Source organism: Canis lupus, chromosome 12 (genome assembly GCF_003254725.2).
Source record: "Canis lupus dingo isolate Sandy chromosome 12, ASM325472v2, whole genome shotgun sequence".
NCBI classification, from domain to species: Eukaryota; Metazoa; Chordata; class Mammalia; order Carnivora; family Canidae; genus Canis; species Canis lupus.
In genome coordinates, this window is record NC_064254.1 from 23,910,689 (window position 1) to 23,926,397 (window position 15,709).

A 15,709-nucleotide genomic window follows, 5' to 3' on the forward strand; every position below is an offset into this window, starting at 1 on the left:
TGCAAAGATGTAACCTCCAATTCTGCATCCAAGTTTGCAAAGGAAATTCTTTTCTGAAAACTTTTTAGAAAACTAATCAGGACTTTTAAAAACGTGCGTTTGAAAAAAAAAGTGTTATAATTTAATCATATGAAAGATATTTCTTCATTCTTTCTTATATCTAAGAGGCAGATTATATAAATATATTGAAAGAAAAAGATTCAAATCCATCTGCTTATTCAAATAGGCAAGAAGTTTATTGTTTAGCACTTGAGCAAAATCTTTGGCCCAGCTAAAGCCTTACATATTATTTAGATAAGCATTAAAATCTTGCACCTACAAAGATTAATATTATGACCATTATTCTGAATTACAACACAGACTACAGAATCTATTTTTCCTCCTCTTTTTAGGTAATATAAACATTTTAGAAAGGCACAATTCACATTTCTTTCCGAGTACAGAAAATTATAATGGACTTTAATGAAGTTCCCAGACTATATAGGAAAAATAATAATCTTGGAAACTATTTGGTATTTTTGGTTATCAATAATAAACCCAAGAACTTAATTAAGCAGCAACCTGGGAAATAAAATTTATTTTACTTTACAATCAAACCCTGAAATGTCGAGAGCTTCTGGACCTTTTAACATCTAGCTCTAAAAAAAGAAAAGAAAAAAAAGAAAAAAACCCCACAAAAACAAAAAACAAAAAACACCACATCTAGCTCTAGCTAGCCCCAGCTATTTAATAAATGAAGTGGCCCTTCATTCCCACAGGTGATGCTACTTACCTATTAGTGGGCCTTGTTTTTCTAGCAGGGGTAAAAAGAGACCATAAGTCCTGATTGCCTAGCTAGTGACCTCTATGGCTAATGGCTCCTGAGGTCAAAAGGCTGCAAACTGTGGCAGTGCCATCTCTAGCCATGGAGAAGGCACAACTCATCATTTACCAATAGAATGGGAAAATCATGACCTGGTCTCACAAACTGGAGGCTGGAGCCCAATTACTTAATGGCCATTGAAACCTAACAAATAAATTATCTCTTTGGCTAAAAAGTAAGGGGAGGAGGAGAGTTATATAAGATATTATTTGTAGTGAATTTTTTCATATATTTCCAAAGTTCAAAACACTTTCAGCTGGCATAAAGCCTGGCTTGTGATATTTATTTTTACAAATATAGAAATGGAATGGCATAATAAAAAGGAAAAGATGTTCTCATCTGAGCTTTAAAAATATTCACTTGGTGTTATGGAAATACTCAGAAGGGCTTTTTCCATACGGTAGGAGGGTTGACAGAGTCAACGCTGGCCAGCCTGTTAGGAAATGGAATACTGTTGAAGAAGGTAGGGAGAGAAATGTCCCTAAGCTGGCTTCCTGTGACGATTTTTCATAAAACAGGAAGAAACTTAAAACACGGTTAATAAACCGAATGAGAGCCCTTAAGGGACGTGCAAAACAACTGCGAGAAGGAATTATGTATATGGAAAGGAAGAAAAGCATTTTACAAAACAGATTATGACCTAATAAAACAGAAATCTATTTTAGTCCACAGGGAATCCTGGCTTCACATCAAATCTCTTTACTTCTGACTTTCGTTAAACTCAGTGGTATTTTTAGATGGTGTTTACTCCTTTCATCTTACTCCACTCAACTCTAGAAGAGAACTTCAATTCGGTTCCATCTCACTGTCTGGTGCTGAACCATTGCAATGTTTTAAACATTAGTATTTTTCTCTTCAATGTAAATTTCACTATGTGTATCACAATGTACTTAAATGCCTTTAGAGATCTACACACATATCAAGAAATAACCTTCTATAAGGGAAAAAGCCAACTAAAGTAGCCGAGGCAACTGCATGCGCGCTTGCAGCCCCTGGGCGATGCCCACGTGAGAGTCCATAGACCTCAGTCAGGGATTCTTCCCCCAGCAGACCGGCCATGGCCCTCTTACCTGCAGTCCATCTTGGTACTGGACAGCAGCCTGCATCGCCTCCTCAAGTTTGTCCACCCGGTCTTTCCAAGCCTTATTTAGAGACTCCCATGCTGAATTTAACTATGACATAAATATTAGAACTCTTTTAGGGTCACCGGTTAAGTTTTCAACTTCTTCTATCAAATGTACTTTAGTTATATAAGATCTCTTTACAAATGCATTATAGGGAGAGAAGGAAATATGCTAGCTGTACCTCATCTATACTCTTCTTGACAATGGGCTTATCAGGTTCCCCACATGCAGCAATGAGTTCAGAACCCAGGTTAATAACCATATCCAGCTCTTCCTGTAGTCCATCTATTTCTTCCTTTATGGCCTACAATATGAAATAAGAGCCTTTAAGCAAAAACACACTGGAACTAAAAAGATGCACACAAAGATACTAATTGGAGCTATTTTTAGGAGGTGGGATTATGATCAATTTACTGCTTTCTCTTTTCCAAGCTTCTGCAACAAATTTTTTCAATAAGAAGAAATATATTAAAGAAAAAACAGTGTCCTTTGTAACAGACATCAAATGTTTATTATCAAAACAATATTTAAAGAATTAATTCTATGTAACAAATACCAGAACAACTTCCTTTAAATATTAGTAACAATGCAAAGTGTAGAAATATATCTTGTTTTTCAAACAAAACAGTTTGGCAATATTCACTTAAAATAGAGGTTAATAAAAAAAAATAATAAAATAGAGGTTAATCTAAAAAAAAAAATCTAAAAACCCCTACTCCCTCCCCACACAAGAAAACCAAGTTTACAGATACAGAGAACAGATTGGTGGTTGCCAGAGTCAGGGAGTGGGGGAAGAAGAAATGGATGAAGGGGGTCAAAAATACAAACTTACAGTTATTAAAAAAGAAGTCATGGGATTATAAGTGCAGCAAGGTGACTGTAGTTGTTAATACTACTGTATTGTATATCTGAAAGCTGCTAAGAGTAGATCTTAAAAGAATAAAATAGAACAAAATAGGCACAAGTAAAATATGAGTTTGAAAACTTCAGACAACTTAATGTACTTGTTAGTACTTGTTAGTAGATTAAGGATAATCTAGCTCTGGATTTATATTTTATGTCATTTCCCTAGGACTTGTAAACTACCAAAAAAGAAAAAATGCAGTGTTCTATTTTGCTTTCATCTTCTTCATTAAATACATTTATTTAGTAGAGAAACACCTAACACAAACCAAGCCTTGAATTAGGTGTTGGGGGTACAAATAAAAATAGGGCCATTCCACTCAAGGAAACAAATGTACACAGATAACAGAGACTAGAAGGAGCACACAGCAGTGCTAGGGGAAGCCACTTTCTAATAAAGGAGTAGCAGAACAAAATGGCTTTGGAAACACAGGCTGGACTATGCTAGGATGTGAAAGGCCAGTATGCTGCTGTAGGGACTTTGGATTTTATTCAGTAGGCAGTGGATGTCTCAGAGGGGCTTTTAACCAGTTAAGAGTGGATCTAGAGAGAGAACTCATGCATGGCAAAGCTTGAAGCCTGGCAAGGAAAGAGACTCTGCAGGTAGGGCTACCACTTTGGATGACTTCAGAAGCCAAAAACAGAGCTAACAATGTCCTGAAATAAGGCGGAAGCAGTGGGGATGAAAAGGAACTTTTAAAATCCATACTCTCTAAGTGAAATTTGTGGGTATAATCTCCTACTACATCACTAAGCATTCCACTTTGAGAGTGAGATACAAATTTTAACAGCAATTCTGAATATTTATCAACAGAATACAGGTTTCATTATACTGCAACTATTTTTTTTAGCTTTAAAGGAGATTTTCTGCTTACCTCTGCTGCTTCTTGCTGCTGTTTTACTACTGAGGGATCAATTCCAGGATCCTCTAGATCCCGGATGAAATCTTGTGTATCTTTAGTAGTTACTACCAATGACATGTGATCACACCAGAACTTTTCGGCTAATTCCATTACATCCAGTAGTTTGGCTTCCCTTTCTTCCACCAGTGTGTGTATGTTCTCCCAAATGAAAACCATTTGGTCAAGCTTATCTTGAACAGCTATGACACAAAATAGTATCAAAAAGGCAATCTGTTAGCACCATTTAAGCAATAAAGCAGAATGTTTTAGTTCAGACAGCAACATTTATTCAATTTGCCAAGTATCTAACACTGGATCCAATTTTGGTTGACCCCAGTCTATAGGGTATCACCAGGCCCAACACAGCATATTCCAGAAAAATGCAAGATCTCAGGGTATCCCACCATTCTTCAGGAACCAAGGCTCTTTCTCACGAAAGTACATGCTCAAAGGCAAGTGAGCTCAGAGTAGACCTAAGCTTATCAAGTTTCAAATTCACCAAGGCTGACCTTCGTTCCAAAGAAAATGAAATAACCACCTAAGCTCTCCAAATCAAGAATAACAATGTCTGTTCCGTCCTAGGAATATAACAATGTAGGATATGTATTTTGGGCTTGTTTCTAGAGTACCCTTATCATAAACTTCCACTAATCTATGTGTGTGTTTTTACTTTTGACCGCCCAGCTTCCTATCTTTAGGACAGCTGGCTAAGGTCATGGTTGCCATTTCTGTGGCTATGGGAATACCCATTCTGTGGTACCCATTATATAAAGTAGTGTGTAATCAGTAAGAGGAAATCCCAAAACCCTAGGTTTGGTGTTATTAGCATCGTCCTTTAAACAAGTAGTTTAAAAGTCCCAGAGAACATATGGCTTTTGCATAATGGTACATTGTGTATGTAACTGATTCTACAAACACAGGAAAACATTAATGAGGGATTTAAGCACACAGCCTTTCAATCTCACTGGTAATACCTTTTCTAAAATCTGGTATTTTGTTATGCAACTGGACTGTCAGTAAACAGCATGAAAGTTTAGAATTACTTTAAAAATAAAGCTCAATTGTTTCCTTATTCTGAAATTATTACCTTTGGCAGATATGTCTTTGTCAGTACCCTCAGATCTTGCAATCATTTCCTCTCCCCGCTTTTTAAGAGTTTCATACAATGGCTGTAGCTTCTCCATATCTACTGACACATTCTTATTCTCACTGATTTGCTCCTTAATCTTTTCCACCTCAGCTGAGATCGAAGGCGGCTGCCTCAAACGCTCCACGATGCGTTCCAGGCTCTCAAGTATTTGGTCTATCTTGTCGTGGAACTAGAAGTAAATCAAAGGGATCATTTATGGGGGAAAGACCTGTGACATCACAAGGGAAATTTAAATGAAAAAAAAAAAAACCCGTCTATTCTCACAATTGAGAATTAAATCTTTGCTTCTTTGTTGACATATCTACTCAATTGAGTGTATTAACTGAACTACCTGATATCAGCGTCTTACCCATTGCTTCGTTTTATCATAATTCAAATGAATTTTAAAAATTAAGTCCAATAAACTATCTTTCTATCAAAATTGTTTTGTTCATTTTTACTCATTACTTTGACATCCTAAAAAGTTTTATTATTAAATGTAAGATTCATGAACATTTTTGATGAGAATAAAGGTATTTAAGTTAAAAATTTTCTGAATTGAAAAATATTAAAAAATGAGACAAAACAAAAGCCTCTCTGACATTGTAAGAGAAGTTAGAATTTCATTCATGGTCAAACACATGATCAGATTCATGAAAGCATTTTAAAGTTTTGTCTGCAAAAGTATCACAGATAATAAAGCAAAGTTAAAAAACACGCTCAGGCACAGGTCCAAAAAATGGACCATTCTAATGTCAGTGTATCTAATGATTAAAGCCCAGCTCTGAATATGGAAAATCTGTAGATAATTTCAAATTCAACTTCTTGAAAAAAAGTATTTTTGAAAAATAAAAATCTCAATTTCCAACTTCATATTTTTTCTTTCTTACTCATTCTACAGCCTTTCTTCTTATTGCTTTCTTGGGAGTGTCTCATTAATAACTGACAATAACACTTTCTTATATCTCTCCCAAAGGTAAATATTCCTTTCTATCTGGATGAGCACTTGCTTAAATATTTGGACAATGATGACAATTGTATGTTTCTTAAGTCACTGAAAATTATTTTGTATTGTATCTATAATGAGACAGAGAAATATAAGGATGGGACCAAGCAAATACCACCTCTGTGAGGCCAAAACATCAATACTCAGATTTAATGGAGTGAAATAATTTTGGTTGAAATTTAATCAAGAGAATCAAGAAAATGCTTTTCCATGCTCTGCTGTTCAGAAGAGCTCAATCATACTTCTAGTGTAAACGATTACCTGAGTAGATTGAGAAATAGCTTCATCCAATGCCACGGCTCGCTTTTTGACATCCTCTTTAATTTGACTGTAAAGGGTGTCAGCTGCCACGTACTTCTCTTGGATAGAAAAGCCTTCGCCTGGGCTCAATTCCAGTAACTGTGGCCCAGTTTTGTTCATCTTATCTATATGAGGCTTGTGTTCGGCTATCAACTCTCGCAGTTGCTATAACAAACCAAACAGCTTCTCAGTATCTTAGGGTCACGCCTCCATATTACAGCTGTCTACAGGCCCAATGCATCCAGCTGGCAAGAGACTCCAAACACCCTCCCCATCACAAGGCATTTAACACAGGATGGCTCATACTGCTCTTTGCCAGCAAGAGATGCCCCTGACAGAAGGAATAAACAACAGTCTGGTCATGTCAAAGTCTCTTTAAGGATAACATACAAAAATGCTGGTTGAGTGAAATAACGAATCCCAGTTAATCATGCATTTCCCATCAAGAGCAGTACACTTTGACAAAGGTCATATTACATAAAAGAATTAGGAATACACTATGTCCCCTATCTATGACCAAGTCATAACTCTTGGTGTCCCTTTCTGTACACTCATGATATATGCAAAAATTATTTAAATTATTTAAAATGAAGGAAGGAAGAAAGAAAAGGAAGGAAAAGTAAAGAAGCTCAGCAGAGGGTAGACGTACTGCCGAGAGAAAAAAAAAACCATACATAAAGCTAAATTAAGAGGATATAAGCCCACAAGGCATTGTAGTTATATATATAATGATATTTATACTAATGAGTGTGTAAGACAGGAATCTCCCATTCCTTCTAAGGAGACCAATGAACCCTAAGTATCTATACTCCGTAGAACTTAGGGCCTCCACTGGGCCTAAGAACTTAGGCCTCCCTAAGTTTTTGATGGGCCAAATCGAAAGCCACATCCATCCTTGCTTCCAGGTTTCTCTGAGGCTAGCCCCCCTGTAGCACTCAGGAGCATCACATTAGTGCTAGGTTTTTTAACCAGAAGTTCCTTGTCCTCAGCAGAAGGTATATCTCCAAACTATTTTGCAACCTGGCCCCTAACAAAAATTTCTCTGAAAAATTATATTCAGGGAAGATGGTCTAGAGAAAAGTTACCAATCTTCCCCTGCAAATGGTTTCATTTTTATCATTCATCAAGAAGAATTACCAATACGGCCACATAACTCTAGATTTTTTTTTGAAGTGCTCTAAAATCAGCAATACAAATTCTTTTGAAAACCATTAAGGAAATTGGTACATTACATTATCAACAATCCCCAATACTATTCTTGAAGTTTTTCTGAAAGTAGTTTCAAAAGTCTTGAAAAAGAGCTAACTAAGCATAAATTCAATTTAAAAAGAGAACAGGAGTGGTCCAAATCTAACCTCTGGACATAAGAACATGGGAGAGTCATGTTTGCAATCTAGCTCCTGTGTGGTCCAGGCTGAGATTTTCTTATTTTCGTTTTGTTTTATTTTATTAGATCATACATTCATGCTGCCTTACAGAATGGAGGTAGTAATGCTGATATCAGCTAACAGACAATCTCACAAAAAAGGAATGTGTTACACATGTTCTGGTTTCAATACACTACAAGGCATGGCTATAAAATCAGCTTACACTTTGAGTTTTTAAGAGACTCTCTGGTAAAATGACGAATCTCTGCTGATATTTCCTAAGTTGCCTAGCATCTAGGTAGATCTCATTTGTGTAGCACCACCACTGGACACCTCAGTTGGGAAGTACTGAGCCGAACCTTTCTTAGACCATTCCTTTTTTGGATGTCTAGTAGTACTAGATATCTCCTTGGGTGGATGTGTGGAGAAAAGGGCCCAACAGGAGATGTCTTTTGCCTCCTATGTAACAAAATGATTTTTGGCAACATACTGCCAGAAGAGTGTCCCGTCACGCTAAAGGTACTTAGTGTGACCTCAGAATATGTACCATATAGAAACTAGCTCTTGGGAGTCATTTTTCATTTTTGGTTAGAATGAACTAGATATTCTCAAATAGAGCTGAAGTTAATGAAGCAGTGGAGCTGCAGAAAAAAATGCTGTTCTGGAAGGCTGTAAATATGAATAACTTAGTTGAATAATTTGAAGACTTAGCTACAAAGTTTGGTAGTTCCTTTATATATTAAACTGTAAATTTGAGAGCTGAAAGATTATGCTAAAAAGGGAAAACTAACTCTGTTTTGAAATTCAATAATCATTCAATAATAACCCTTTCATTATTTGATATTATGCAAGAAACTTAGCTACTCAAATCTCACCTCAGAATAGAAGAAATCCATAGAACATTTTATATTAGAACTTATTCAGTGGATAGCCATCAGGATTTCTGCCACAAATAAACCTTTATACTAAAATTAAATTCAATTCTGCATAATTTTTAAGTATTTCTCCTGCTGATGATGTAGACAGAACTCAATAAAATTTCCATTTTGCATTTAAGTGTTGACTAAAGCTCTTCTAAAGAAATACTTAGAGATATTCTTCAGTGCCAATACATTAACAAAGTAAACAAACAAAATTAATAAGTATGTCACATTCTTCAAACAATGATGTAATATACTAAGTTTTTATGCATGCATACACACATGTACACACATGCACACATGAATAGCCTCCTCAGAGTACAAATTGTACAGATCTGGGAGACAGCAACTATGTTCATAAGTCCATAAATGACAAGAACTCCAGATTTTTTCTGATAGTCTTGAACCCTCTCTCAGTCGAACCATGGCAAAATTTTAAGCTATGTTGATATTTAAGTAACTACTGAAATGAGGGCTTCATAATGCTATTTTATTAATGTTTAAAATACAGTAAATTTGTAGATGTAAATATACTCTCTGGTTTACTCATACAGACTTAAAGGAGCAAACACCATCGAAAGAGGTCCAAGGTGAAAAAAAAAGGAGAAACAATTTGTCTTTGTACTTCAGCACATGTACTAAAAACACCATAACAATCATGTCTCTCTTTTAATGAGGAATACAACATCCTCTTTAACATCAATCTTACCCGATGTTCTTCCTGCTGTTGTCTTAGTGTCTCATATTCAAGGGCTGGGGCAGGAAGCTGAGAGATGACTCTCTGTATTTCTGTCAGCCATGGCCAAAGCTCTTCATAAGTTTCCCAGAACTGGTTAACTAGGGACTGTGCCCGTTCTAGCTGTAGATACCTCTCTGAGTTTATCTGGCAGATAGCATCATAGTTCTTCAGTACCTTATCCAGTTTTTTCTAGAAAATAAGATAATGAAATGTGTTTAGCTGGCCAAGCAGGCCCAAAGAGCACATGTACCCCAGAAATGTTTTCTCTAGCACTATATGCCTCGTGCAAAGGAGGCACTCAACAAATCAGTATGTTTAATGACTAAATCATTAAAAACCCATTTAGATTGTAACTATTTCTATGTATAAAAGATCACATTAAAGATTTTATTTATTTAAGAGACAGAGAGACAGTGAGGGACAGAGAGAGAGCACGAACACGGGGATGGGCCGATGAAGAAGCAGACTCCCTGCTGAGCAGGGAGCCCAAGGCAGGGCTCATCCCAGGACCCTGGGATCATGACCTGGGCCGAAGGCAGATGCTTAACCAACTGTACCATTCAGGTGCCCCTTTAATAAAATTTCATTAAAATTTAAAAAGACACTTTAAGGGGCACCTGGCTGGCTTAGTCAGCATAGTCTGTGCCTCTTGATCTCGGGGTTACAAGTTTGAGTCCCATGTTGAGTGTGTAGATATTACTTAAAAAAAAAATCCTTCAGGTTCATCTATTGCCTTCCTTCTTAAGGCTGAATAATATTCTGCTATATGCTAATGTTGTATTCTTACCACAATAAAAAAAAGAACATTTTCCCATATATATGTAAAAAATAGCAAAAATGTGGAAAACATCTTAAAAATACAACAATTAGAGACTAAGCTAATAAATAATGATGTAGTCACATAATGGATTTTATGCCATCATCAAAAATCACAGGATTTAATGACAATCTCTCCCCTCCAAATATTAGGTGACAAAACCCCAAATATAAACAAATAAATAAATATCCTCAAGTTTTTATGAATAAGACACTGAGCTTTCCAAATATAATAAGCAAAATTCTTCAACTACGTTTCTAGGTCTTGCAGATCTTCTAGATTTGAAAACAAGGCTCATAAGAGTCTAGCAACATTAACATTACTTTCTAGTCAAAAAGAAGGACTACCTTTCACAAATGAAATCGTAAGAGGAACTACTAGTCAACAAAATTAATTACATATATTAGAATCAGAGTAGAACATTATACTATACACTATATTTTGGGAGCTGGTCACAGTGATCTAGATTATGGTATAAATTCACATCATAAACTAACAGAAGAAGATAGAGTACAAAAGTAATCTAATAAGCCGCAGAATGACAGAGAAATTATTTTATGATGATCTCTATTTTTCATGGTAAAATCTTTGTAAAAATAATAAATGTTCAATTACAAATAAGTGAATTGCCAGAATAAATAATAAAGGAAGTATCACTATATAGTTACATTCTATTACTTTGTCTCTGGTATACCTTAAAAGCAATGCATACTCTAAAATGTGATCTTAGGCATAGACATTTGTATAACTTTTTTGCTGTGGAATATTTTCCTATCAGAAGCATTAATATACATTAATTTCTTTAGTCTGCTCAGATGTCTATGAACTGAACTAAACGGTCTTACTTGTGGCTGGTTTTCCATCAATTTAAAGGATCATTTAAAATACATAAACTAGATGCTTCCTTAATTATTCAGCTGTTTTTCCTATACAACTTACCAAAATGTTACACACAATGGATTTCAGCATTAGAGAGAACCACATATTTTGAAGCATGTAAACAACAGTTGACAGACACATCTAGTAACAATTTATACTGATAATAATGTCAGTTATCCAGCAAACATTAATTGAATGTTTAAAGTGTGCCAATTATTCAAGGACACAAACCTTAATAGCTTTAGCATCTATTAAAAAAAGAAATTGTCCCCAGGGTGATTCCCTTAAGGAATATTCCTTTTACTGTCACTCTGTAAGCCTGAAAAATGCCTTATTTAAAACTAATGATTTAGCTGTCTAAATGGCAGCTGTGAATAAAGGAAATGTGCTTCTCTAGGATTGAGAGCTCAACGCAGCCCATTTATTCAAGAGTCTCATCACCAGTCACACAGACTAGATTATATACCTTCATTGATTGCTTTTCCTCTTCACTGCATGTGGCCATGATTTTATGTCCAGATTTAACAAGTTCATCAATAATATCCTTGTGTCTCAAAATCTCCATGGTGAATGTCTGTGATTTACCAAAATAAAGATTAAAAAAAGAGAGAGTGTATGACTAAAATGAAAACAATCAGGCAAAGTAGTTAAAGATACCAAGTTACACTAGAGGGGTCTTGCAAAATAAATCATGCACACACTGTCTAGACTTGGGGCACACTAACAAATAATTGTGATATAATTGGAAATGCACTTCTTCACCTTTTGAAGCTGCAGCTGAGCAGACGTCTGGTCTTGCTCAAGCCTGATGTCACCCAGAGACATCAATTTCTTTTCGGTTTCAGTAATCCAGGATAACTCGGCATCAGCTGCTTGGTCAAACTAAACAAAAGATAAATAATTAGGTCAGTAAGTTCCTATAACTGGTGCCAGAAAAATACCTATCTACATTTTTTAAAAAATCCAAATTATACAAGTAGAAATTTTGAGATTATCTCTTCATGGATCCTGAAATAGTTTATGATGATGACTAAAGTAATAAGAAAGGAGAACTTCCCACAGAGTAATTAAACACAAGATCTTAAAATGCGTTAAGTATATAACACAGCATAATGATTTTTGGACAGCTAACTCTGTTGTCTTCTTTTTGGTAATTATAAGGATTTTCTCTTTTAAGAGTACTGTCCAAACTGAACAGCTCAAAAAGTCAATAGCTGGATACCATCTTTCAATCATTACACTCATCACTGTAATCCATATGCTATGCAGGCAGCATTCTGTTATCTACATATAAGACTCCTAGCAAAACTCATGAAATATTCACATTTATTTACCAGACTATGTGTGGATAATCGCATGTGCAAAGTATGTTTCTGTATGTAGAATATATCCCCAAGCATCTCAAGTATAATTTTTTACATCTCATTTAATAGCAAAAAACACGTCCAAGAGTATTCTTAAAATATTTTAAGAGGTTTTATTTTCCTGATCTTAACAATAATTCATGGTAGAAATTCATAAAGTACAGAAAAATATACAGAAGAAAATTAAAACCTGGAGTTAATACTGTTGGTATTTTAGTGAATTTTATTCCAGAAGTTGAAAAAGATTTATAAAAGTCTGGGATAATATTGTATGAACAGTTTCATATCCTGCTCTTTCATTTAGAACATTTCCATGTCATATTCTTTAAATGTTAATTTTAAATAACATCATTGTATTCTAGCATACCTGGATATTTTTATTTAGGCTCACCACATTTTTTGCTATTTTATAAACAAACCTGTAATAAATAGAAATCTCTAATGGCATCTCCAATTAGCTCTTTAGGGTAGATTCCTACAAGGAACTGACTACCAAGTCAAAGAGCATAAACATTTTTGATACCTTGCATCAGACAGAAGCCAATGCCTCCCAGGGCCAAGCAGTTATCGTAAATGAGCAAAGTGGGCAAGTGCCCCCTGAGCACCAGTGGTATAAATGGTAACTACAAGGCCTCAGTTAGAAGATTGAATGGGAAACAGACATTGTGAGCATTCAAGTCCCGTACCGCCAGAACTGGACTAAAGAAAGATAATCAATGGACACCAGGACCCAGATGACAGAAATGTTAGCACTGACAAAAATTTTAAAGCACCCATGATAAAAATGCTTTATTGAGCAATTTCAAACACAGTTGAAATGAATGAAAAATTAGAAGACCTTAGCAACAAAATAGTCTCAGCAAAGAAAGAGGCTATAGAAAGAACCAAACAGGGCAGCCCGGGTGGCTCAGAAGTTTAGTGCCACCTTTGGCCTAGGGTATGATCCTGGAGACCCAGGACTGAGTCCCAGGTTGGGCTCCCAGCATGGAGCCTGCTTTCTCCTTCTGCCTGTGTCTCTGCCTCTCTGTCTCTGTGTCTCTTATGAATAAATAAATAAAATCTTAAAAAAAAAAGAACCAAACAGATATTAAATATATAATAACAAGCTCAGTGGATGAGGTCAATGAAGGGCACAGAGAAAAGAGTCAGTAAAGTAGAAGACAGTACAAAAATTATCCAATCTAAATAACAGAAAATAGACTGGAGAAAAAAAAAAATCAACAGAACCTCAGGGATCTGTGAAACTGTAACAAAAGATCTAACATCCATGTCATTGGAGTCCCAGAAAGAGAAGAGAGAGAGGCTGTAGTTAAGAATAAGGTTTAATACTCGAACATTCTAGAAATGATAAAATTACAGAAATGCAGAAAAAATTTGTGGTTGCCAGGAGTTAAAGAGAGGGTAGAGGTGGGAGGCTATAAAAGGGCAAAATGAGGTAATCTTGTGGTGATGAGATGTTCTGCATCTTGACTGCATCAATGTCAACATCCTGCTTGTGATACTGTACTATAATTTTGCAAAATGTTACCACTGGGGAAAACAGGTAAAGGGTACAATGAGATCATCTATTATTTCTTATAATTGCATGTGAATCTACAATTATCTTAAAAAAAAAAAGTTAACTAAAAGCAACAACAACAAAGTTCTGAGTGGATAACTCTCATGTGAGTTCCATTCGCACTTTCTCTTTTAGAGATATACTACACCAAACTGTCCTTCAGAGAGGATGTGCTAATTTATGCACCCACAAGCAGAGTTTTGCTGTACCCTCAATCACCATGGGGTATAATTTATTTTTTAATAATATTTTCCAAGCTTATCACTGGGCTTCCCTTTATTATAAGGAAATAACCTGTCAGCCATAACCTGGCACAAATATGAATAGCATTGAGTAAAGAGTACCATTATGCTTTCAATCGCCTAAGAAAAAAATAACAAACTATACAAAAGTGAAAAATACACAATGACATTATAAATTATTACCCTTTTTTTCCTATATATTATGAACCCATTTGCTCTCACCTTTGCAACACAAGTTAAACAAGTAAATACTGAAGCTATTTGCAGGTCAATTTCTTTTAGTCAACAGTTCAGGATAGAAAAAATTTTAGATAACCATTTAAATAATGGGCCTGAGCCAGAAATATAATAGAGGTAAAAATAATAGTCTTACATTTACCTTTAAAAATTCAATTGCATAAGTACATGAAAGGGGAATAGGGCTTAAAAGACCTTTCTCTAACAACCTCCAGAACTGCTACTTGAAGAAAATCTGAATATAAACCAACATCTACCAAAAAATGATGCAAAGTCTTAAAGACTAAAATGGTGTCTGGGCAGCAGTCACACTATCCTATATGCTGATGAGAACCCTCTTTTATGCATCACACGTTTACGAGGACCACTGCCCTGCTAAAGTTGTTCCAGATAGAAATTCAGAACTTTAGTCCTCAGGGTTGGGGAGCTCCCTTATAAGGGCAGTACTTCTCAAATGACTGCATACATTTATATATTCAAACAGAATTATTAATTTTTCCTCTATTTCCCATAATATTATACATTCTTTTTTAGGGAAGCCACATTTTTCATAAAACTTATTGAAGGGGTTCATAGTAGTGTTAATAAATGTTTTTTTTCCATTGATTCATTACTTTTTCTGCTACCAGGACAAATCAGAACAGTATGGATTCCAGAAACAATCTTGAAAAACCACATGAAAATTTATATCTTGGGGCACTTGGGTTACTCAGTTGGTTACGAGACTCTTGATTTCGGCTCAGGTCATGATCTCGGGGGCGCTGGGCATGGAGCCTGCTTAACATTTTCTCTCTCTCTCCTTCTGTCCCTCCCCACCTCTCCCTTTTAAGAAAATTCTATCTTAATCTGGCTCAATAATTTTTACGTTAGTTTCAAATGGAACTACTCATTAATTAGCAATAATTTATCAATGTGAAAAAGAAAAAAGAAAGCATTTTGGGGCACCTGGCTGGCTCAGTTGGCGAAACAATTCAATTCTTGATCTCAGGGTTGTGAGTTCAAGCCCTACGCTGAGGGTAGAGATTACTTAAAAATAAAATCTTTAAAAAAAAAAATTCAACTAATTCAGGAACTTCAGATGTAGAAAAAGAAATCCTCATGAAAAACAAGTAGAAGAGTCTTCTATGCATGGATTATTAGTTTTCAGGCCATATACAATGAAAGTTCATTCGTGATTCCCTTAAAGAGTACAAAACTGGGGCACCTGGGTGGCTCAGTGGTTGAGCGTCTGCCTTTGGCTTGGGTTGTGATCCCAGGGTCCTGGGATCAAGTCCTGCATCAGGCTCCCTGCAGGGAGCTTGCTTCTCCTTCTGCCTGTGTCTCTGCCTCTCTCTGTGTGTCTCTCATGAATAAATAAATA

The 15,709-nt window shown here is 35.7% G+C and overlaps 1 protein-coding gene across 30 annotated transcripts in view; it reads right to left on the reverse strand.

Moving 5' to 3' along the window:
* The window catches only part of DST (dystonin), a 480,962-nt gene that overhangs the window by 43,460 nt on the left and 421,793 nt on the right, over positions 1-15,709 (reverse strand). For all 30 annotated transcript variants that reach the window (XM_025419112.2, XM_025419100.3, XM_049092202.1 and 27 more), the window contains 8 exons: positions 11,711-11,830; positions 11,415-11,522; positions 9,223-9,441; positions 6,188-6,391; positions 4,879-5,110; positions 3,765-3,991; positions 2,168-2,290; positions 1,933-2,034 (listed from right to left, as the gene is read on the reverse strand). In XM_025419112.2, coding sequence (XP_025274897.1) covers positions 1,933-2,034; positions 2,168-2,290; positions 3,765-3,991; positions 4,879-5,110; positions 6,188-6,391; positions 9,223-9,441; positions 11,415-11,522; positions 11,711-11,830 — 1,335 coding nt within the window. The remainder of the gene's footprint in view (positions 1-1,932; positions 2,035-2,167; positions 2,291-3,764; positions 3,992-4,878; positions 5,111-6,187; positions 6,392-9,222; positions 9,442-11,414; positions 11,523-11,710; positions 11,831-15,709) is intronic.